The following is a 24,947-nucleotide window of genomic DNA, read 5'->3' on the forward strand; positions in this document are numbered from 1 at the left end:
GAGAATCCCAAGCAGGCTCCATGCTGCCTGTCTTGAGGCTTGATCTCACGAACCGTGTGGGATCATGACCTGAGTCAAAACCAAGAGTTGGATGCTTAACTAACAAAGCTACCCAGATGCCCCTAATTGTTCTTATTTTAAATGTATTTATAAAAAAGGCCATCCAACTGAAATAGTGCTTCTTCATTAGAAATACTGATCATGTTAAATATAGAGGTTCTTCTTAAAGCTATTGAGTCAGAGAATTTTTATAGAAAAATATGATTTTTGTTTTTATAGGTAAGCTGTTTACGTTTTTATTAACCGAGCTTTAATGGAGCTTCTGTTTTCAATGTCAAATTGTGATCGAATTTTCCATGCTATTAATTCAACCTGAAACATTGGTTCAGATATTTATTTATTTTGAGAGAGAGGAGGAGAGAGAGAGTCCACACACACAAGTGGAGGAAGGGGCAAAGAGAGAGAATCCCAAGCAGACTCTGTGCTGTTAGCACGTAGCCCCACAATGTAGCCAGACCTTGGGCTCAAACTCATGAACCATGAGATCATGACCTGAGCCGAAATCGAGAGTTAGATGTTTAACCGAATAAGCCAACCAGGTACCCCTCATTCAGGTATTTAAGTGGAACTCATAAACACTGTTTTAGGAAAAAATCTGTGTCAGATAATTACTTTCTTATGCTGTGAATTTTAACTAGTTGCTTATTGATCATGGTTTTCTGTAATTGTCCATCCTTATCAGTCCCTTGAGATCATAATAATACAGAATACAGAAATAGTATGTTGTTACTTGAGTTTCATCCATAGTCAGTTTTATTCTAATGATTCCTTTTTGGTTTAAACATAAATTGCAAAACAGAAGGGGCACTTTGGTGCTTCAGTCAGTTAAGCATCCAGCTCTCGATTTCGGCTCAGGTCGTGTTCTGTCGATTCGTGAGTTCGAGCCCTGCATGGTGGTCTATGCTGACAGTGTAGAACCTGCTTGGCATTCTTCTCTCTCTCCCCCCCCCCCCCAAAATAAATAATAAACTTAAAAAAAACAACGTTTTTGTGTGTTTTATTGAAAGCATTTCTTGTTATTTTGGTCAGCTCTGCTTCTTAACTACGTGTGTGACATTGTACAAAAGTACATAACCTATCTGATGGTTGATTTTCTTGTTTGTGAAATCAGGGTAGTACGTGAGCCTGCCTCACAGAACTGTGGTTAAGGATTAGAAGACACACTGCGTGTAAACGGTCTTAACACAGTGTCTGGCAGGACTTCATACTTAGGAAGTCATGATGTTAATTCTGTCTTGAAATTTAGAAACGATTTCTGTTTACTTGTCTCTAGTACTTTGCAAGAGGCACACTGAACTTTGGCCTCTTTACCCTCTGGGCATCAAATTTTTTTCTGCATCAAATTTTTTTCTTTTTCCTGTTTTGCCTTGTGAATCTTACTCATTCTGGAGGTCTTGATTCAAATGATATAGCTGCATTTGATATTTGCACGTTATTTTCAACCTTCTCTGAGAAGATTAATTCATTTCTTTCCTGTGTGTCATATTCTCTGTTCTTCCCTCATGTGGCACTTCCCACCTTAATTGTAATCATTTGTTCTCACAGGCAGGGATCCTGTCTCATCATTGGGTTTTCATGGCCAGGTCCAGTATGTCAGACAGCTAATATTTGTTTCCCTGACAAGAGTTACCAGCAGAGTAGATACTGGACCCTATGCTTCTTGGCTTCCTACCCAATACTCTTTTTATTCTTCCCCTGCTGTTTTTGCGACAACTATCCTGCTTCAGAAAGCAGCAAAAGTGCTGTAAGCATACATCCCATTTGTCTCACAGACTATTAAAAAGGCACATATACCTCAGGGCTGAGATTTAATTAAATCAGTATTTTTTATAGTTTCATCTAAGACATTCATGAGTGAAACTGGCTGTCTTTTTGTTTTGTTTTGAGCTGTGCGTATGTGGTGGTGACTGTTACAGAGTTCCAAGCCTCTGCCTTGGTTTGTAATGAGGAACTGGCGATTTTACCCAAAATTGCTTTTGTAATTGTCAATATAGTGGGAAAGGTAAAGAACATCTCGGTGTTACGAAAGTAGTTTTGTCCCTGAACATCCCTTGAAGTCGTTTTGGAGATCCCCAGAGGTCTGAAGACCACCCTGTGCTGTAGGAGACGTAGTACTTGGAGATGTGGAAAAATACAAGCTTTGAGGAGGAGACTGCAGCTGTCAGTAGAAATGCCATGTTTTTGCCTCAAAATGCCTCAAGCTGATTGTTGATACGGTTTGGCCATTCCGCCTCCACTGAGCCAGACTTGCCATAAGTTTGGGTACTTTAACACTGTAATGGAAGCTACTGTTTTTCCACGGACTTCTTTTTTCTAGGAGAAGAAATCAACTTTAGGAAGTTAATCACAAAACCTTCAGAAGGCACAACTCTAAGAGTAGAAGACCTTGTAAAACAGTATTTTCAAACTGCGGAAAAGGTAATTTCTTAATTACAGTCTACATTTTGAATAATGGCTGTCTTATGATAGCAGACTTGAATTTGGGTCATGTATAGTTGATACTTGAAACGAGGGGCGCCTGGTTGGCTCATTCGGTTAAGCACCCAACTACTGATTTTGGCTAAGGTCATGATCTCACGGTGGTTTGAGTTCGAGCCCTGCATTGGGCTCTGTGCTGCCAGAAGAGCCTGCTTGATACTCTGTCTCCCTCTCTGTCTGCCCCTCCCTTGCACACGCTGTCTCTCACTCTCCCTAAACAATAAACACTCAAAAATAAATAAGTAAGTAAACGTAGAGGATCCTCACAAGGTCTCTATGAAGTAAGTAGGGTAAGAATGAATTATACTCATTTATAGTTACTCTACATTAAGAAAAATCAGTGCTTGATGGTATTATTATTGTGGCTATTGTTGTTGATGTTGTTCTGTTCTTCCTTCTTTTCTCTACCGAATGTTTCTGAATCCAGGATTTACTTTTCTCGCATCTGGATGTAGTTTCAGAACTCGAGGAATATAGCCACGGGACGGTGCAGCTACTTTTTGTTGGCATGAGTGTATGTCACTTTAAGATCTGGCTGTATTCGTTTCCTATTGCTGTTGAAACAAGTCTCCACAAACTTAATAATTTAAATTAACACAGATTTATTGTCTTAGAGTTCTGTAGGTCAAAAATCTGACACCAGTCTCACTGGCCTAAAACCGAGGTATTAGCGGGGTTGTGTGTTCCTTTTTGAAGACTCTAGGGGAGACTCCATTTCCTTATCTTCTCCAGCTTCTAAAGGTGTCCACATTTGTTGGTTCACAGCCTGCTTCTTCCACCTCCAAATCCAGCAATGTTCTATTTCTCTGGCCGTTTCCTGCCAGTTCGATCTCCCTCTCACCCCCTGTCGTGATTGCACTGGGCCCACTTGCATAGTCCCTGTAACCTCCCAATTGTACGGCCAGCTGATTAGTAATCTGTAAGCTCAATTATCCTTTTCCTTATAATATACTCACAGGTCCCGGAGATTAGGATGTGGACATATTTAGGGGCCATCATTCTGCCTGCTGCACTGGTTAACCTAGTCTCTTAGTCATTGGCTACCATTTCAGGACCATTTATCCCAACCACTAGGGCCTCTGCATTTCTTTCTGTCTTTTACACTACTCCTGTATCTGGTTTTTACTTGGCTTTTTCTAGCCCTGAATATTTGTTAGTAGGCTTAATTACTGCCCATTGTTTTGTTTTGTTTTCCCTTCAATAACTAGATAACTTTTTTGTCTTTTTCCCCTGGTAACATTAGACTATAATTTTTTTTGCTCGTATAGAATTATTTGGTAAGGAATAGATCCTGATTTCTGCATCCAGTGACAGTGGTTTGTACCTCTTTTATAGAATGTGCAGCTCTCACTTCTAACCGAAAGGGGAATGGGCGAAGCAGTACAAGAATTTGTGGACAAGGAAGAAAAAGATGCCATAGAGGAATTAGTGAAATACCAATTGGAAAAAACACAGCGATTTCTTAAAGAACGTCATATTGATGCCTTAGAAGATAAAATCGACGAAGAGGTAACTCATTTGGGGTGGATAAGTCTAATTGGATACTCTCTCTTTAAAAGTACCTCTGACTTCCTTTCTGATAGACCAGTGTTTAACCTCTCTGATGTGTTTAGTTTCCTCATCTGTAAAATTGAGATCACAAAATGAGAATTAAAAGAGAGAAGGTCTAGAACAGAATCTGAAACATGATTGCTACCCATTAAATGTTAGCTTTGTTCCCCACGGATGGCATCTTCTCTCAAAGATCATGAAAATGCTTTAAGACAAACCGTATAGGGTGAAAATTTCTGTTCTGATTTTCAGTTTTTTAGTAAGCTTTGAGATTTTGAATTTCATCTAGAAAATGCTTTCTCTGTAAGCAGAAAAACAGTGGAAGAATCAAAGGAAAAGCTCTAAGTTTGCATAGAAATTGTTAATTTTTGCATGTCTCAAAGTATCAAAAAATCAAAATGTACTGACGTGGAGAAAATATTTGTACGTGGGCAGAAAAAGGTTGATACTCAATGTTATTGTAGTACCTTTATAATAGTCTTAAGAAAAGTAGTAAACATTTCATAGAATAATGAACAAAGACACGAATAAGTGGTTCACAAAAGAAATACAAATGGGTAATAAGCGTATGAAAGTGGTGTTTAGCCGAGGATAATCAAAGAAACTCATGTATTTTGGGGGCGCCTGGGTGGTTCAGTTAAGTGTCCATCCAACTCTTGATCTCACCTTGGGTTTTGATCTCAGGGTCATGAGTTCAGGCTCCACGTTGGGCTCTGCACCAGGTGTGAAGCCTACTTTAAAAAAAAAAAAAAAGAAAGGAAAGAAAAATGAAACTCAAATGTAGTTTTTATTTGTCCAAGTGACAGCAATTTGAGGGAAGTGTTTCCTATGCTGCTGGTAGGGGTATCAAGATTGAGCTACTGCACCGAAAGGCATTTTGTCAGCGTGCATCAAGAGGCTTAAGATTTGACCTTTAACTCAGCCCTGGGAAATTTTCCCAAGACGACAGTGAGATAGAGATTTGCCTATGGAGTAATTTAAGTGTTGTCTGCAGTGGGAAAATTTGGAAAATGTTTTGAAGTAAATGTTGGCACATACATACTAGATACTATGCAGGCATTAAAAATTACACTTTTGAAGAGGATGCAAAAATATTTTCAGTGTTACGTGGGGAAAGAATTCCGAAGATTCAAAACTACATACAGAATGGTGCCAGTGAGTTTTTATTTTATATATGAGTGTGTGTGTGTGCATGGAAAGAATGAAAGAAAATATTGCAAACGTTATCGGTTGTTATATTCAGGTAATGGGACTATAGGGGATCATTTTCTGTATCTTCCAGATTCCCTCTAAGCAGAAGAACAAAACATTATTTTTAAAACTCATTCCCTTTCACTTTGATTTTGGTGCTTTTAGTCAGTCAGCATGGTTCTTATGATGTCAGTATGCAACTTGTAATGTTCCATGCCAAGCACTTCAACAGTCAGCATAAGTATTCCACATTCTAAAATCACTCACACTGTGACACTGGGTGTATGGGGTTCATAAATTTTTGGCAGGAATGCATTTCTCAATTAATTGCCAAAAATTAAACATGACATCCGGCCCAAATGTAATTGTAACACTGTGAAACTCCTAGGAGATAATGTATGAGAAAACCCAGATGATCTTGGGTGTGGCAATGACTTTTTAAATACAACACCAAAGGTGTGATCCATGAAAGAAAGGATTAATAAGCTGGACTTTATAAAAATGAGAACCTGCTCAGTGAAAGACAGTGTCAAAGGAATGAGAAAACAAGCAACAGATTTGAGGAGAAAATATTTATAAAAGATAACATCTGGTAAAGGACTATTATTCAAAAAATATAAATAACTGTTACAAGTCAACAATAAGAAAATAGGTAACCTGATATAAAGATGGACCAAAGACCTAACAGACATCTCACCAAATATGTACAAACATCAAGTAAGTTTATGATGAAAACATGTTCTAGGGGCGCCTGGGTGGCTCAGTCGGTTAAGTCTCCGACTCTTGATAGGCTCAGGTCATGGTGTCACAGTTCTCACGATCTCGCGGTTCTAACCATGTAGAGCCTGCTTAGGATTCTCTCTGCCTCTCCCCCGGTCACGGGCACATGTGCTCTCTCTCTCCCAAGAATAAATAAGTAAATTAAAGAAAAAAAATAGGGACTCCTGGGTGGCTCAGTCGTTTGAGCGTCCAACTTCGTCTCAGGTCATGATCTCACGGTTCATGAGTTTGATCCCCGTGTCAGGCTCTGTGCTGACAGCTCAGAGCCTGGAGCCTGCTTCAGATTCTGTGTCTCCCTCTTTCTCTACTCTCCCCTACTCGCACTCTGTCTCTCAAAAATGAATAAACAGGGGCGCCTGGGTGGTGCAGTCGGTTAAGCGTCCGACTTCAGCCAGGTCACGATCTCACGGTCCGTGAGTTCGAGCCCCGCATCAGGCTCTGGGCTGATGGCTCAGAGCCTGGAGCCTGTTTCCGATTCTGTGTCTCCCTCTCTCTCTGCCCCTCCCCCGTTCATGCTCTGTCTCTCTCTGTCCCCAAAATAAAAACGTTGAAAAAAAAAATTTAAAAAAAAATGAATAAACATTAAAAAAGTTTTTTTTAAAGAAAACATGTTATGTATCCTATGTCATCAGGGAAATGCAAATTAACAGTGAAGTATACCACTGCGCACCTATTAAAATGGCCAAAATCCAGAACCCTGACAACACCAAATGCTGGTGAGGATGTGGACAAAAGGAATGCTCACTCGTTGCCAGTGGAAATACAAAGTGGTACAGTCACTTTGGAAGACAGTTCGGCAGTTTCTTAAACAACTTAATATTCTCTTACCATATGATCCAGCGGTCATGCTCCTTTGCTATCTACCCAGAGATGTTGAAAGTGGTACGTTCACATAAAAAGCTGCCCAGAGATGTAGATAGCAGCTTTATTCATAATTGCTGCAACTTGAGAGCAACCAAGATGTTCCTCAGTAGGTGAATGGGTGAGTAAATTGTGAAACATTCAGACAAGGGACTGTTGTTTAGGACTAGGAAGAAACGAGCTGTCAATCTGTGAAAGGACATGGAGGAAATTTAAATGCGTATTACTAAATGAAAAAAACCAGTCTGAAAAGGCTATAAACTGTACGATTTCAACCATACAACATTCTGAAGAAAGTAAAACCATAGAGACGGCAAGAAGATCAGAGGTTGCAGGGGCTGAGTGAGGGGCAAGAAGAGGGATGAATAAATGCACAGAGGATTTTTAGGGCAATGAAACTGTTCTATATGATACTATACTGGTAGATACATGTCATTACACACTTTTCCAGACTCATAGAATATATGTCACCAAGAGTGAACTGGAAACTATGGATTTCCGGGGGCCGCCTGACTGAGCCTGCCAGGCTCTTGATCTCTCTGGGGTTGTAAGTTCAAGCCCCACGTTGGATGTAGAGGTTACTTAAAAAGAAAATCTTGGAAAAAAAAAACAAAAAACTACCGATGGACTTGGGTGATTATGATGTGTCAGTGTAGGCTCATCTGTTAGAACAAATGTCCCAATTCCTGGTAGGGGGAACATTGATAATAGGGGAGTCTGCATGTGTGAGTCAGGAGGGTATGTGGGAAATCTCTGTACCTTCCTCTCAATGTTTCTGTGAACCTAAAACTACTCTTAAAACAGAAAAGCAAAAAACCATCCCCAACCTGGAGAGATGTCATGACTCCTGAGAGGGTGCATGAGGGATGGGCTATGTATTAGCTAAGAGTGTGGACTCTGGACCAAGTGACCTGTGTTCAAAATCAAAACCCTTAGTACCTGTGTAACCATCAGTAAGCTTTTTAACCACTCTCCACCTCAGTTTTCTCATACGTAAAATGAGGATAATGACAGAACCTCCGTCAAGGTTGTTGTGAGGATGAAAACAATATGTGTCAAGTCCTGGAGCACTGTGGGCACACAGTGCCTACGCAGTATTTTTACTGACTCATTTCTCTTGCATGAGTGACTTAGTACTTTTGGTAAGGCACATGCCGCCTAGAGCACGATTACATACTGTGCCATTTTCAAAAACAATTTTATCCCCTCTCCTGAATCATGACAGACACTGTCATTTCTTTCAGCTTAAACAGCAAATAAACCTCTCCAGTCCCATTTCCCTTTAGCAACTACTCTACTTCATTGGTTCCCTCTTACAGCAGAATTGCTTCAGGGTTTTCTGTATTTGCTGCCCCGATTTTTCTCCCTCCCTTTTCCCTTAACGCCCATCGTCCGGGTGGGTTGACCCCATCATTCCAGTGAAGCTGCTCATTGAGAGTCACCAGTGACTTCTCTTGCTAAATCCACTTGTCAGTTCATCTTAAATCTCAGTTGAAGTCTTCTTGAAGCCATTTTTTTCTTTGGCTTTTGGACCCCACAGTCTTCTGGTCCTCTTCTCTGCTTCTGTTGTTTTTGTCATCTCTCCATCTCTTTTGTTGGAGTCCCTAGAACTCAGTCCTTGGAGCTCTCCTTCATCTGCATACTCCCTTTATAATCTCATCTAGCTGCCTGGATTTAAATTCCATCCGTTTGGTGGTGACTTTCAAAAGTCTAGCCCAGACCTCTCCTCTCAGCTTAAGATTTCTGTGGCCAGCAGCCTGCTAGACATTTCTACTTGGATGCTTAGTAGACCTCTCCAACCGCTAACACTCCCCAGTCTGAATTGCTCTGTTCTCAGCCTTTACTCTGTGTCGTGTCCTAGTGGAAACACCATTCTTTCCGTTGCTCAGGCCAAAAACCTTGAAGTGATCCTTGACTCTTCCCGTTACGTCACTTGTGTCCTGACTCTGTAAATGTCCTGTGGCATTACTGCAGAATACATAAAGAATCTGCTTCTCACGCCTTCGTCACTACCGGTGGTCCAACCTGCATTGCCGTTTCTTGATTAGATTCTTCCAGTACCCTCCAAACTCCTCTCTCTTTTTCTACCTGTGCTCTTCCTCCACCCCCCATTCTCAATTCACCTGTCAGTGATCCTAACATATTTCAGATCCAGTCACTCCCGCCTGAAGAAAAAACCCCTGTAGTTTTTCACGAGGCCCTGTTCAGTCTGGCGTTCCCTTATGTTTTTCCCATCCAGTCTGCTTGAGCCACAGCAACCTCCTTGCTATTTATTACACACACCATGCGTACTTCTGCCCCCAGTGCCCTTACAAAACACATTGTTTGCTTTGATTAGAGTGTTCTTCCCTAATCATTTGCAAGATTCATTTCCTTCTACAATCTTTGTTCATAAATTACCTTCTCAGGCCTTCCATGGTCATCCTATTCAGATGTGACCTCTCAGCATTGCTCATCCTCTTCCTGCTTTATTTTTCTCTGCATACTTACTGTCTTTTGCCAGGATTTCACAGATTCAGATATTGGAAGAACTCCAGACTTCACTGAGCATTCTTCATCTAAGGTTTGGTTGTTTTTTTTTTTAAGTTTATTTTGAGAGAGAGAGAGAGTGGGGGAAGGGCAGAGAGAGAGGGACAGAATCCCAAGCAGGGTCATTGCTGTCAGCGCAGAGCCCCACAAGGGGCTCAAACCCACGAACTGTGAGATCATGACCTGAGCTGAGATCAAGAGTCAAACGCTTACCCCACTGAGCCACCCAGGCACCCCTAAGGTTTTTCTTTAAAGGCAAAGGATCTAGTGCATCAAGAAAAAGTATGGGCAGACATTAGGGACCTGGGACACCCCAGGCATATATAAGCTCCCCATGTCGTCATATCCACACAGTGGTCCCTGGATTGAACACCAACATCTGTGCAAAAGGTCCCAGGAGATCTTTTATACCCCTCTGGTCACATAGTCAAGCCACGCTTCAAACCTGGTTGTGCAGGTTGAAAACCATCAGTAAATAAATGGCCCCAGCTAAAGGCTCCCCAGAGAAGAGCCTAGCGTTTTCTGTCTAGTTGTAAATTAACTCAACCCAATCCACCTTCTAAAATGCAATAGAACTTCTTATTTTGTTTTCATTTATTGGCTACACACACGCACACACACACACACACACACTCGCGCACACACACAATTGTACTCCTGGGGGACAGAGTTTGTAGCTATTTTGTTCACTGGTGTATTCTCAGTTCCTATAGTGCTGGACACATAATGGGTGCTCAGTAACTAGATGCCAAATAAATTATTAAACAAATAGAGCTTTTCTCTAATTATGTAACTGTACTATAAGAGCCGTGTTGAGCAACAATAAAAAAAATCTCTAGTATCCCTCTTGGTTCCAGGACCATTATCAGCCAGTGGTAAACATTCAGTAGTAAAGTGATCTTTAGAGGCCCACCCACTTCGCATTACCATTTCAGAGAGCCTCCTGAATCTCTTACACCCAAGTGCCTAAGAATGATTTGAGACATATAATAAATATTTCAAGCCTCTGAAAGAAGAGATTTTTGTTTTTAACTATTTTACTGAAGTATAGCACCCATAGGTGTTAAAGGACTTTTTCTTCTGCAGTTTGATAGACTTTTTCAGTGATCTGGAACATTTCAGCAGGAGGTAATACAGTTTTGCTTAGGGCCTATATAGTACAATTCTGAAATTTTAATGTAAATCACTAGAAAAATGTTTTTTAGTCAGTGTTTTGTGAGACAAAACTGTACTTATATTTCCAAGTTTTTTGTTGTAATAGAAAGCATTTTTTTTTTAAACGTTTATTATTTTTGACAGAGAGAGAGCAATCAGGGGAGGGGCAGAGAGAGGGAGACAAAGAATCTGAAGCAGGCTCCAGACTCTGAGCTGTCAGCACAGAGCCCGATATGGGGCTCGAACTCACAGACTGCAAGATCATGACTTTCAGCTGAAGTCAGCCACTTAACTGAGCCACCCAGGCACCCCTAGAAAGCATTTCTTAATTGTAGCACATTTATATTTACATGATAGGAATAAGCAACATGTTTGTGATTTACTGTGTTTTAATACAGGTACGCCGTTTCAGAGAAAGCAGGCAAAAAAACACTAATGAAGAAGATGATGAAGTTCGAGAGGTAATTTCTGCTGTAAATTCTTGTGCTTATATGTCAATTTAAGTTAGAATGACTAGTAGGTTTGTTTATAGAGGAGTCAGTCCACAGGACCGAGGTTTGGTTGATAGGACTGAGCAGGGATTGGCCGAGAATAGCTGCCTTTGATTTACACCAGCTCACCCTACCAGTATTCTGCTTGCTGCCATTCCCTTTTTTCCCTTTTGCTCTCCTCTAAAACTGATTTAATTGTGTGGGAGCAGGGGACATATGCAACAAGAGCCCTTATTAATCAAAATAATACATAATTGTGATCAGAACATCTTAACCAGTGTAAGATGAAATCTAACCCTACCGAGCTGGTATTATTTTGGGTAAAAAGGAAGAAACATAGGGTCTTGCTAGCAGTATTACCGTAGGTAAATACACAGTGTCCTCTGGGCTTTCTAAAATGTTGAAATGGGCTTGATCACCATCAATGCTGTCTTTCTCAATCTGCAGTTTAGAACTTCTGGTTAACGACCATTTACTTAAACTTTGGGCCTCTATGTGGTACTTGGTGAATTCACTATTGAAACATGTTTTTCTATTTTCCCATTTGTCCCTCGTGTTTTATGGTTGCTATGTAGTATTTAAAGGTTATCTTATAACTGATTTACTATTGGGACTTTGTCTTGATTGCTTTCATCCGTATCTGTTACAACCTCGCCGTCCTACTGGCATTAGCAATACAGATGTGGAAAGCATGTGGTTCGTGTCCACCAGAGACTCACTTTAGTAGGTGAGGCAGATGTATGTAGAAAGAAAATTGTTAAACATTATCATGACCGGAAGTGTCATCCTCACTGAATTAATACAACTATCCTGCTAGTCCATTGTCATTTTCCTAATCAGAACTGCCCCTGACAGGTGGTGAGTTGGAAGGTGCGGAAGCACTTGACACATCCCTCATATTAACTTTTACTAACTCCACTGTTTTCTCAGGTACAAGCAAAAAGGAATTAATGGAAACCCCACCTCCCCGCCCCCATCACCACCACCCTTTAAATATTTTTTGCCTTGTTTTAAGCACACTCCTTAGGTAAAAGTCAATACCTGGGATACTAAAAAGGAAAAGAACCCTGCCTAAGGAGATGGGGACTCTGAATTTCCTTTTTTTGTCCTCTGAAAAGGAGTCCATTTAGTGGTTGATCTAGTGATGACTACTAGGTAATACGACACAGCCTTTAATGTGAAGCAATTTTAGATCCTGACATAGGAAAGATTAGTTATCAGATAATTCTTCAGTACCATCTCTAAAGGCCGTTAGATAGAATTTTTTCTTTTTTAAATACAGTTTCTAAGTCTACATCTGATTTACTTCAATATCTGTCATACCATACTGGCTACTTTACATTTTAAGCTGATCCAGTAATGCATCTTACGTGGAATATTAAGGAGTAGGAAAGTAACATTTTTGGTGTTATTGTGGTTTTTTTCTTTCTGTCTTCCTATAAAAGTTTGATGACCTGAGCTTATGGTGGGGGGAGTTGCCCCCCCCCAAATTATATCCCAGTTCATTAGAATATGTAGTAATGTGAAGTGTAATAACTCACTTAGTAAACTTTCTTTAGATATGCAAAGATAATCGAGTTTCACTGGCTTCTTCGCGTTGTAAAAGTTAGCACTATCTCCATCGTGTAATACAGGAGATTTTACAACATAAACTAACATTACTAGCAGTAGGGCCAATACTGACTACAGGTTTTTCCTACCTCCTGCCTTTCATTAATAGCCTACAGTAATTGATCAGAGAACTAAAAGCTACCACCATCCACTAAATTTCACATTCAACATTCCCGATGTCAGAGTCACTTCTACATGAATGTAGGAAAAAACAGAACACATGGCCTACTTTTTTTATTCATTGCTGCTTTCAAGGAGAAAGGGCAAATGGTATTTGTGAAATTTTTATTTATTGAGTTTTCTCTAGGTGTATCACACTATTTCAGTTTCCATTTCACAAATGAGACTGAGACCACAGTAAAGGTTACCTGGTGGGGTGAAATTTTACCTTCAAGTCTAGACTTTTCCACCATACCACGTCCTATCACAACTCTGTATCATCATGACATTAATACAACTCATGGCAAGTGAATGGCTAAAAATATAAAATTTCTGAAAGTTTTTGATGTGCAGCACATGAAAATCACTGTTCCTAAAAAGTACAGGTATAACTGCTTTACCGTTTACAAGATGGTTTTGGGGAGCTAAGAAGAGGAAGCTATAGATTAGGGATCCCTTACCACATTTATGCTTGTATTCATCTACAGAGTTCCGTTCAAGTAGAAAAGAGTTTGCTAAGTAGCAAGAGTGAATGCTACAGGAAAGAAATGACTCCTGATTCTTGGATCGTGTAAACTTAACTAACTGGTTCAATTTAACAGATTACGGAAGTATTTCTGGGCACGTCCTTTGTGTTTGGAGCCACTAAATTCAGTTTTTCATTAACCTTTTAAAGAATAAGAGTGAATATTTTATACAAGGAAGGTAATAGTGGACATGACAGATGGCATTTGGGAATTTTTCAGAAGAAAGCGCTTTTAAGTTTTGATTTTTCAGCTATATTTTAAGACATTAGCAGGTAATCGGGGTTTCCTAAGTAATTTGTTAGCATTGCCATAGGATGTTATAAATGGTCTTCATTCAGGATACTGCTTAGATTTTGTAATGGAGTTTGAGACTTTCCCAAGCTATAACCTCCAGCCATGGGGGTTAGCTTAAATTATTTAAACAAACAGACAAAAGTATTAGTCCTTCCAAGAGGCTTTAAAGGCTCTTGTGCACATTGGAAAGCTCTCAAGTATTTTCTTTAAATATAAGTTCACAGTTAAATAAAAGGCCAAACAGTGGATATTTGAGGCTTTGCAGGCCATCTATGCTCTTTGCCACATATTCTTCTCTGTGTAGGTGGTGGCTGTTTTTTTTTTTTAACAATCCTTTAAAAATGTAAAATCTATTCTTAGTCTAACATGTAGTCCATAGTTTTCCCAGCCTCTAGTTTCCTGTGCTTTACCTGAATCGGAGGCAGAGTTGATCCCCTTCTAAACTATAGTGCCAAGCACTGTCAACAAAGTGAAGAGGCGCCCCATACGATGAGAGAAGTTATCTGCACATAATGTGTTTGGTAAATGATTAATATCCATAACATGTAAAGAACTCCTAAAATTTGATCACAACAACAAAACGCAACTTAAAAAGTGGATGAAGGACTTAGACATTTCTCCAAAGAAGATAAATGGGTGACCAATAAGCACAAGAAACGTTGCTCAACATCACTAATCATTAGGGAAATGTAAGTCAAAACCACAAAGAGATCTCACTTCACATCTATTAAGATGACCGTTAAAAAAAAGAACAGAACTAGAAAATAGTGTTGCAAAGAATATGGAAAAATTGCAACCCTGTGCATTGCTGGTGGGAATATAAAAGCTTCTGTGGAGAATAGTATGATAATTCCTCAAAAAATTTAAAATAGAATAACGTGATCTAGCAGTTGCATTTCTAGGTATTTACTCCCAAGAACTGAAAGCAAGGACTCAGGTATTTGTACACCGATGCTCATAGCATTATTCACAATAATCAAAAGGTAGTAACAGTTGATGGACAGATAAAATGTGGTATGTATGTACAGCAGACTATTCATTTAACCTTAAAAGGAGTGAAATTGTGGGGCACCTGGATGGGTCAGTTGGTTAAGCGTCCAACTCTTAATTTCAGCTCAGGTCATGGTCTCATTGTTCATGAGTTCAAGTCCCGTGTCTCTGCACAGACAGTGCAGGGCCTACTTGGAATTCTCTCTGTCTCTCTGTCTCTCTCTCTCGCTCTCAGAGTAAATAAAAATAAAATTTTTTAAAAAAGGAGTGAAGTTCTGATACTACAACATGGACGAAACTCAAAAATATCTTGAGTGAAGTAAGACGTAAAAGGATGATTGCTTGTATAATTCCACTTATGTGAGATACCTAGAGTAGTCAAATTCATACAGACAAAAAGTAGAATAGTGATAACTAGGGGATGGGGTAGGGAATGGGGTGTTACTTTTGTATATTTTGCCACAATTTTTTTTTTAAAAGGTGTAATACCAGGATAGGATGTTTTCGAATCTCATCAAAAAAGCACCTGAAAACATTGTCCTACCAGTGGATCTGCACTTAACAATGGTTCTGGGCCTACACTCATGAGGTAAATTAGAATTCCCCAACTAATTCTTAGAAGTAATGTACTTCAAATATATTTGTAAATTCCAAAGTCTGTTGCACAGAAAAGTAGAGTTAAACTATTTTAATGTAATGTTTGAGATGATAAAATGAAGGTCTAGTATTTAGACAAAGGCAAAGTACAAAATTTGGAAATGGATGGTGGGTAATTTGTTCCAAGGAGTAATCATAAAAGAGCATATGCATTTTAGATTTTTGCTGGATACCTCTCCATCACTCCAGAGATGTCACCCCAGTTTACATTCTGACCAGTATTTGGGAGTGTTTATTTCCCCACATCTTTGTCATGATGTGTTACTACATCTTTTGGGTTTTTTTTTTTTTTCAATTTTTTAAAAATATTTTTGAGAGAGAGAGAGTGTGTGAGCAGGGGAGGGGCAGAGAGAGAGAGGGAGACACAGAATCTGAAGCAGGTTCCAGACTCTGAGCTGTCAGCACAGGGCCCCACATGGGGCTCAAACTCATGAACCGTGGGATCATGACCTGGGCCGAAGTCCGTCATTTAACCTACTGAGCACCCAGGTGCCCCACTACACCTTTTGATCTTTACAAATCTGAAGGGTGAGAAATTGTCTCTTGCTGTTGTTTTTAATCCGTACTGCCTTTGTTACCAGTGACTCTGAGTGGTTTTGTGTTTATAAATTATTTATATGAGACACCTGGTCATGTTCTTGGCCCCAAAATTTTTGTTTTGTTTTTGTGCCAAGGGCGTTGGTCTCTCTCACATGAAAGTGTGCACACACTCTTTGTGTGGTGAGGGGATAGCATATTTAGGGTATTTGTCATGCAAAAGAAGGGTTTTGGGGTTTGTTCAAATCCAGAATGGGTGATGAATTAAGTGCCTTTTTGACCCATGTATAGATAAACATGTGCGACTTTTCCTCCTTTGTTCTATTTATTGATTTGATGAATTATATTAAAACATATCCTATTATTGCCCCATCCTTGTTATCACTTTATGAGCCCCCTGATAATGGGTATACCTGATACGGTTTTTCCATATGTTCCTGGATTCTCTTTGTTCACTTTAATATTCATAAGTCAGATCCTGTAATTTTCTTTTGTGCATGCAGTCCTTTGTCACTTCTTCAGTACCAATGTTATGCTGCTTTACAAAAATAAATTGGAAGCTTTCTTTATGCTCTGGTACTATGGGAATAGCAGTGGAACGGTCTGTTCTTTGAAGATTTGATAGACTTTACCTGTGAAACTTTCTGGCTGTGGTCCTTTTCAGAGGTGTTGTTCCTTTAATAGTTTTCTCAGATTTTTCTTTGATGTTAGTCTGTTGAGACTGTGTACCTGTTCTTGGATCCATTTAGGTCATTTATTTTTCCAATTACTTAGGATTGAAGAGTATTTGTCAGGATTCTTGAATTTTCTGTCGATCTTTTTTCCCTCCACTTTCATTTCTAATGATGTATATTTGTCTTTTCTTTTTGTTAAATTAGTGATTTTTATCAATATGGTTTTGCCCCAGAGGACCAGTTTTTAAATTTGCTAATTTGAATGATTTTTGCTTAAAATGTGTTTATGATTGTACCATCGATTTTTTTATACAAACAAATTAAAATATATTTTTTTTAATTTTTTAATATTTATTTATTTTTGAGAGAGTGAGACAGAGCGTGAGCAGGGGAGGGCTAGAGAGAGGGAGACACAGAATAAGAAGCAGGCTCCAGGCTCTGAGCTGTCAGCACAGACAGCTCAAACCACAAACCACAAACTTAGGGCTCAAACCAAAAACTGTGAGAACCTGACCTGAGCCGAAGTCAGACAGACACCCAACTGGCTGAGCCACGCAGGCGCCTTCCCCCTGCAAATTTTTTTAACGATCATTTATTTTGAGAGAGAGGGACAGAAAGAGACAGAGCACAAGTGGAGGGGTAGGGTAGAGAGAGAGGGAGACACAGAATCCAAAGCAGGCTCTGAGCTGTCAGGACAGAGCCCGTCATGGGGCTTGAAGTCACTAGCCCTGAGATCATGATCTGAGCTGAAATGGGGCACTCAACCAACTGAGCCATCCAGGCCGCCCCTCATTATTGATTTCTAATAGTTTCCTGTGGATGGGTTTTATTTGTCTAAACTTTTTGAATGCCAGGTCTCCTTATTTGCATTTATTCTTTTTTAATAGGTTGTAGGCTTTCTTTGCAAACACAGCTTTATTTGTTTCATATGTTTTGTACGTAGTATTTTTATTATTTTCTAGATTTCTACAATTTTAGTTTTGAGGTTTTGAGGCAAGTGTTTTTGTTTTTTTTGCAAGTAGTTCCTAATTGTATTCATGGTGATTAGGCAATATAATAATACTGTTAATTATTTAGAACTTACTGATATTTTTCTTAACACCCTATGATATATTAGCTAAACATTTCAGGAGGTCTTGCAAAGAAGTATATTACTTATTTTCAGAGTATAGAGTTCAACATGTATCAATTAGATCTGTCTTATTAATTATGTAATTTAGATCTTTTTTCTTTTAAGTCTACTTCTTTTAAGTACAAGTTCTATGTTCTATGTCACCACAAATACTAAATTAGCAAATACTGAACCATATTGCTGCTAGGAGAAAATACAGGATTAGGTTCCTGCCAACTACCGGTTCCGCTTTTGTCAGCTGATCAGTACTTAACCTTTTTATCTGTGTTTCTGTTTAAAGACATCTTAATTAATGTATATATTGTAATTCACTAACATTGAACTTAGAACCAGCGGCCCCGTAACTCATACCTGAATGCAGCTTATCTAACGACATGTATGTCCTCTGTAAGGCACGCCGCAGCCTGCTTGCACTTGGGAGCACTAGACAGCACTTGAGCAGTACACCGAATCACCAACCAAAAGCACAAAAGTGTGGGAAAACATGGCACTAAATATGCCACCACAAGGACACCCGTTTAAAGTGTGAGAGCAGAAACAAGCAGGCAGGGTGTCCCGTTGTTCATCTTCGTTGGGGAACGTGTGCGTCAGGAGACTCAGCATTTTTGCCACTCTGCGCAGGTCCACAGATGACTGCAGAAGTGTCAGGAGGATCGTTCTGGGGGTTGCAAATACAGAATCCGGGAATAAGGAGGATTTGCCATACTTCGTCTATGACAAGAAAAATGAGTTGGAATCTTTTTCTGTTATTTTTTCTTTATTTTTTTGTTGTGTTCCCTGAAGGTTTTGTTTTGTTTTGTTTTGTTTTTACATAGTATTCAGTGTCGAGTCCTTCGTGTGGTGAATTAGCTGTTATCTCCCTTAAGCTAAGATCATCCACCATCATCCTGAAGGTGGATGATCTCCCACAGCCCACTTTACTCCTGCTTCTGCCCTACCTGCTTTGTTCTCATCTCCTCATTTAGCCCCCTCTCCGCTTACTTTATGGTATCATAGAGCACTTAGAAATGTTCTAGCCACCTGTTCTTAGACTGAGAATTTTCTATTCCAAGCAAGAGAGACTACAGTCATGGTCCCTTGAGACGTATAGATCCATTTTAGAGAGCTCTATGTTCCCTGACGCTCTTCTCAGCCTTGTTCCTCAAACAGGTCAGATCTTTGTTATATCTGTTAACTCTTCTTCAGAGAGTTTGTGTTTTGACGTTGGAGCTATTTCTTATTTCATTGAAAGTGTATTGTGTCTTGTTTCTGTTCTCCTTGTTACCTTTCGATTGGTTTAAGGGAAGAGCTCAGAACAGCATTGCTTTTATTTTACCCTATTTTTAATCAGAAAATCTGTTCATTTCAGAGTTAAAATATTTCACTAAACCTCACACCTGTCTTTTTAGACAGTTTCTTCCCAAGCTAAAATTTGCATCTTCTTGGTCTTAAGCTTTTTATTCTTCTCCTGCTTGACATTTTTATAGCGTGATTAGTGAAACAGAATGGTGTAGGCAGTTTGACAATATTAAATGTTATCTCAATGACCAAACTCATGACTTAGGATGCTGCATTGTCTGTTCATGTGTACTTTCCCTTCTCTCCCTCTCAGGCTATGACTAGGGCCAGAGCCCTCAGATCGCAGTCCGAGGACTCTGCTTCCGCCTTTAGTGCTGAGGACCTTATGAGTATAGATCTGGCCGAACAGATGGCTGATGACTCTGATGATGACATCACAGCAGCAGCCAACAGAGGAAGAGGCCGAGGAAGAGGCCGACGGGGAAGAGGGCAGAGTTCAGCCTCGAGAGGAGGGTCTCAGAGAGGAAGAGGTTAGCCCTGAGTACTGTCTTTCACACACATTCAGACTTGGCAGTTAGATGGGAAACACAAGATTGTATTCCTATCATCAGAATTTAAGTGATGCAGTCCTTTAAAACTTTGCTTTTGTAATGCATAAAGTCCATCTTTTATGTAGTTCTGATATGTGTGTTTTACATAAATATTAATGGCCATGTGCACATAAGGTTTTAATTTCTCTTCACTTTTTTTTTTTTAAGAACTTCACTATGTTTCTCACACAGTACCTTTTGGATACATTTAATGTCCTATTTACTCTCGCATGTATCAGGTAATGGGCAAATACGAGCTGCTAAGGAAAATGGCTACCTAATGACCATTGGCAGCAGAAACAAACTCCAGGTCATAAAAATTATTATTTCTGTTACTATCGTAAGATACAAATGCCCGCATTTTTATAAAGTAGCTAAACTTTTATAAAGTACACACATAAAATGTGTGCAGAAAGAAAACTACCCTAAAACAATTTGAGGGTTTTTTTTTAATTAAAAAAAATTTTTTTTTAATGTTTATTTTTGAGAGAGAGAGACAGAGCGTAAACTGGGGACGGGAAGAGAGAGAAGGAGACACAGAATCTGGAGCAGGTTCCAGTCTGTCAGCACAGAGCCCAACGTGGCGCTTGAACTCACAAACTGTGAGATCATGACCTGAGCCAAAGTCAGACGCTTAAACAACTGAGCCACCCAGGCGCCCAAAACAACTTGATCTCTTAAAGCAGTCATTGACATTAATTGCCATCAGTGTAGTAATGTGTCACTGTTTCCCTTAAATAATCCAAATAATGGAAAATTGGCCATCCAGTGGCTTCCTGGTGCATTATATAAATCATTTCTAGGAATATTTTTGAATTGTTTTTATTAAATATTTATCTGGTAAAATAGTATTTTAGTTAAAAATTTCCAGGGAGGGGCGCCTGGGTGGCGCAGTCGGTTGAGCATCCGACTTCAGCCAGGTCACGATCTCGCGGTCCGTGAGTTTGAGCCCCGCATCAGGCTCTGGGCTGATGGCTCAGAGCCTGGAGCCTGCTTCCGATTCTGTGTCTCCCTCTCTCTCTGCCCCTCCCCCGTTCATGCTCTGTCTCTCTCTGTCCCAAAAATAAATAAACGTTGAAAAAAAAAAAAATTTCCAGGGAGAGAAATCCTCATCCTCTAATGATAATTTATTTTCATTATCCTTAAATTTACAAAGTATTTCCTTAAATTTTGATTGGAACAGTATAAACCAAATGTGATAGAAGTATATAGTCTTTGAAAATTGATTAGCCTAGGTGTTTCTTGCTGTATATGTCTTTGACTTTTTTCTTTTTTTTTTTTTTTAATTTTTTTTTTTTCAACGTTTATTTATTTTTGGGACAGAGAGAGACAGAACATGAACGGGGGAGGGGCAGAGAGAGAGGGAGACACAGGATCAGAAACAGGCTCCAGGCTCCGAGCCATCAGCCCAGAGCCCGACGCGGGGCTCGAGCTCACGGACCGCAAGATCGTGACCTGGCTGAAGTCGGACGCTTAACCGACTGTGCCACCCAGGCGCCCCTGACTTTTTATACATAAACTATGTTTTGACATAATTATTTACATTTCATTTTGGCATTGTTTTAAAAAAACCTTGGGTATTGATGGTATTATATACTGACTGCTCACTATTCTAACAGGAAGCAGTAGTCTGGATACTTCTACTCGAAGCAGAAGTTCAAAGGCTGCTGTGTCAACATCTAGAAATATGTCTATTATAGATGGTGAGTATGGACTTGAAATGATCATCTAGCAGTTATTTATCAATGTCAACATAGGAAGACCTAGGAATTCGCCATTAGTAAACCTCATCGGTCTGTGTTGCCATCACTGGGGGGAGTCAAAAGGATTATTAGGATTACAGGATAAATTATTTTTTTAAAGGTCTTTGCCGTTCATCAGAGCTCTTGAAAAGGGTGAGCCTTAAAAATTATTTTTTGTAATCCCTTATTTTTGACAAATTTATTTCCTGTTTATAGAGGGATCATGAAGACCTAGAAAAGTGAGTCAGTTGGTCAGTGTATCAGCAGTGATCAAAAGAGAAAGAGCTGCTGCTTAATATGTTGTTTACTTTCTTATGCTGCTTTGGTCTGACTCTACTGTTAGCACAGGGAAGTCATGTAATCTGTATTTAAGAGAAATTATGGTTAGGATTCTTTAAACTAATTTTGTGTGTGTGTGTTATGGTCTAAAATTTGACCTCAACCTAAGGGGACCTATCTTTAATAATAGCATAAAAATATAATAAGCTGTTTTTAAATTTTGAGATCACTCTAAGTTGTTAGTTTTATAAAAGTAACATTGTTTGGGGTTTTTTTCTTAATGTTTGTTTGTTTGTTTATTTATTTATTCATTTAGAGAGAGAGAGAGAGAGAACCAGCAAGTAGGAGAGGGGCAGAGAGAAGGAGAGAGAGAGAATCCCTAGGAGACTGCATGCTGGCAGTTCAGAGCCTGACATGGGGCTCAAACCCATGAACCATGAGATCATGACCTGAGCCAAAATTAACAGACTGAGTCACCCAGGGGCTCCTAAAAGTAACATTGTTAAAACATGTGGTTATATGTTTTTGTTTACCTAGCATTCATAAAATGCATACATAGCCATATGCATTTTATTTATGTTATCTATTATTGAGGTTAATTATTGTCTCATTCATAGCTAGGATTAATTTTAGACAGATTGGAGAGTTGGACTAAATCTTACACAATGAAATTTTATCAAGTGTAAATGTAAACTGCATGTATGTTCAAAAGGACGGCTGTATAAAGAGTTGTGAGAGGTATGTGAGTTTAACCACATACTTAAATAAAAAAGACTAAGGTCAGTAAGAATGTGCAGGTCCTCCTAACTATCCATGTTTACCGGTATCTTAACAATATTAATAGAAGTAGTGCCTCTTTGTAGCAAGGATGTTTTCCCTCTGTACTTACTTTTGGAACTGTGTTTCAAGAAGGATATCAACTACATATGATCATTCAGAAGAAAAACCATATAATAGGAAAAATGGTAGAAGGAACTTGAGATATCTAACCTGGGAAGAATTTAGGTCTTTATATAAATTCAACTCTGTCCTGTGAAAGATAGAATGCGTTTGATTTGTATAGTCCCAAAGGCAGTGGTGTTAAATATTTTTGAGTTCTGGATTCTTAAGAATCTGATGAGAACTGTGTCTCTTCTCCTTAAGTAGGTGCTCAAGTGCAGGTGCACTCATTTCCAAAGGATTCTGGGACTTCCATGAAGTTCATCCATGAGCTCCAATAAGGATAGATTGGAAAGACTAGAAGCTTACAGATTTAAGTTTATTAACTGATAAAATGGATCCAGAAGACTTAAGAATATACTTCACCTACTCCCTCATCTTATAGGTGGGGGAGCTCAGCTAAGCAATTTGTACTAGGTTGATAAAGCCACTAACAATAGTCCTCATAATAGCTGATATTTATGAGAGAGTTACTGCATGCTTCTCAACACCTCTCTGGTTAGATACTTACATTATCTCTCTTTTAGAGAAAAGGGAACTGAGGCTTTGAAAAGATAGGCAACTTACCCACAGTCTCACAACTGGGAAATTTTAAAACTTGGATTAATCCCACATTCCCTGGACTCTAGACTCCAGAACCAGGAGTTAGTCACTACTTGACCTTTGAACCACACTAGTTTAAGCTGTGTAGGTCCACTTATATGTGTGTGTGTGTGTGTGTGTCTTTTTTTTTTCTTCGATAAATACAGTACTATAAATGTATTTTCCCTTCCACGTGATATTCTTAATAACATTACCTTTTTTCTAGTTTACTTTGTTGTAAGAATACAGTATATAATACAATGAGAAAAATAAGTGTTAATCAACTGTTTATGTTGTCAGTAAGGCTTCCAATAAATAGTAGGCCATTAGTAGTTAAGTTTTGGGGGAGTCAGAAGTTACATGGGGATTTTGGATTGTTCAGGAGTCAGTGCCCCTAACCCCTGAGTTGTTCAAAAGTCAGTTGTACTACTGGTTTCCAGAACAAGGTAAGATTAGATACCTACCTACTAGTTCTCAGTAGAACAGTCTTTGCATTATACAGAGTAACCTGTCTAATTAATGTGAAGATAAGTCGACTGCCCCAGAAGGAAGTGAATTATGACGCTATCAGAGGAAGTTTTCCACATTATTGGATGGCAACTGACATTGGAGGAAGGATAGAAACATTAGATCAAGTAAATGACTCTTAACCTTCTTATCGAAAGTTCTTTTGCTATGTTTTTCCTCGGTGATTATTCAGTACTTGAGGAGAGCCAGCTGAGATCCTTGCCTTTACTCCAAAAGCATGCTGTCTTTGTTGCCATTTAGGAAATGGCATCCAAAAAGGTGCTCTTGCATTCTTGGCAGGACTGAGATAAAGCCGAGAAGGAGAAAAATCAAAATGAGCAGCAGAGAAAGGATGTAGGCTGAGTTCAGCAAGTCAGTCACACTTCTATGTTTGTTTACGTAGTGGTCTCTACATAGTGGGGTTATTTTACAAAATGTTCATTATAAAAACAAAAGCAGAGAGAGATAGGAAAACAAAGTGAATAAAATCTGAACACTTTCATGTTAAGCCACCACAAATTGGTTAGCCTGTGACACAGAGGCATAGATGTTATAAATTACCCACTTGTCCCTCAGCCCAAACTGCCTTTTTTTTTTTTTTTTTTTTGTCCTGGCTTAATTGTTTTATGCGAAGCTTTCCTTGGCACCAATGGGCAGAATTAATCACTTAAAAATGAGTCTTTTGTTGTTAGGAAATGAGCTATATCAGTTAAGCTTGTTGCTTGCTTTTCCCCGCCCCCCCCCCCCCGCCCCAAGTAGTCTGTTTTTCCTCCCGCCAGCTGTATTTGGTGTTCTGCAGTTTCTCTACATTGAATCTAGATAGGGGATTCTCTTTTATCCTGCTTAGCATTTATTGGGCTCTATGAAACTGAATTGGTGTCTTTCATCACTCCTACGAGTTCTCTCCCTTCAGATACTACCCCTGTGCTCTTCTTTTTCTCCTCCCTTCTGGGTCTTCACTTACATCCATACAAGAATCACTCTGTCCCCAAGTGACTATTTATCTCTCTTGTATCTTCCATTGTTTTATCTTCCTGTGCCGTGTGATCTTCCGATTGACCCATCTTTTTTTTTTTTTTTTAAAGTAAACTCTAACCCCACTGTGGGGTTCGAACTTACAGCCCCAAGGTAAGAGACACATGTTCTGCCCACAGAGTCAGGCAGGCTCCCCTCACCCACCTATTCTTAAAAGTGTCCTTTAAATGTTTAATTTTCATTGGTTTTTTTTTTGTGTGTGGAGGTAGAAATTCACATAGTTCTTTTGAAATATGCTGTGTGATTTTAAAAATTCCTTGCAGGTATTTTTAAGCCTGTCTGTAATTTTGTGTGTGTGCATAGTAAGGATACTTGTTT

General features: G+C 39.3%; 1 protein-coding gene across 8 annotated transcripts in view; it reads left to right on the plus strand.

The window, feature by feature from the left end:
* The window catches only part of MRE11 (MRE11 homolog, double strand break repair nuclease), a 76,537-nt gene that overhangs the window by 32,305 nt on the left and 19,285 nt on the right, over positions 1 to 24,947 (plus strand). For all 8 annotated transcript variants that reach the window (XM_019811623.3, XM_011286524.4, XM_019811624.3 and 5 more), the window contains 5 exons: positions 2,378 to 2,478; positions 3,874 to 4,047; positions 11,004 to 11,066; positions 19,269 to 19,485; positions 21,165 to 21,248. In XM_019811623.3, coding sequence (XP_019667182.1) covers positions 2,378 to 2,478; positions 3,874 to 4,047; positions 11,004 to 11,066; positions 19,269 to 19,485; positions 21,165 to 21,248 — 639 coding nt within the window. The remainder of the gene's footprint in view (positions 1 to 2,377; positions 2,479 to 3,873; positions 4,048 to 11,003; positions 11,067 to 19,268; positions 19,486 to 21,164; positions 21,249 to 24,947) is intronic.

This window comes from Felis catus, chromosome D1 (assembly GCF_018350175.1).
Source record: "Felis catus isolate Fca126 chromosome D1, F.catus_Fca126_mat1.0, whole genome shotgun sequence".
Lineage (NCBI taxonomy): Eukaryota > Metazoa > Chordata > Mammalia > Carnivora > Felidae > Felis > Felis catus.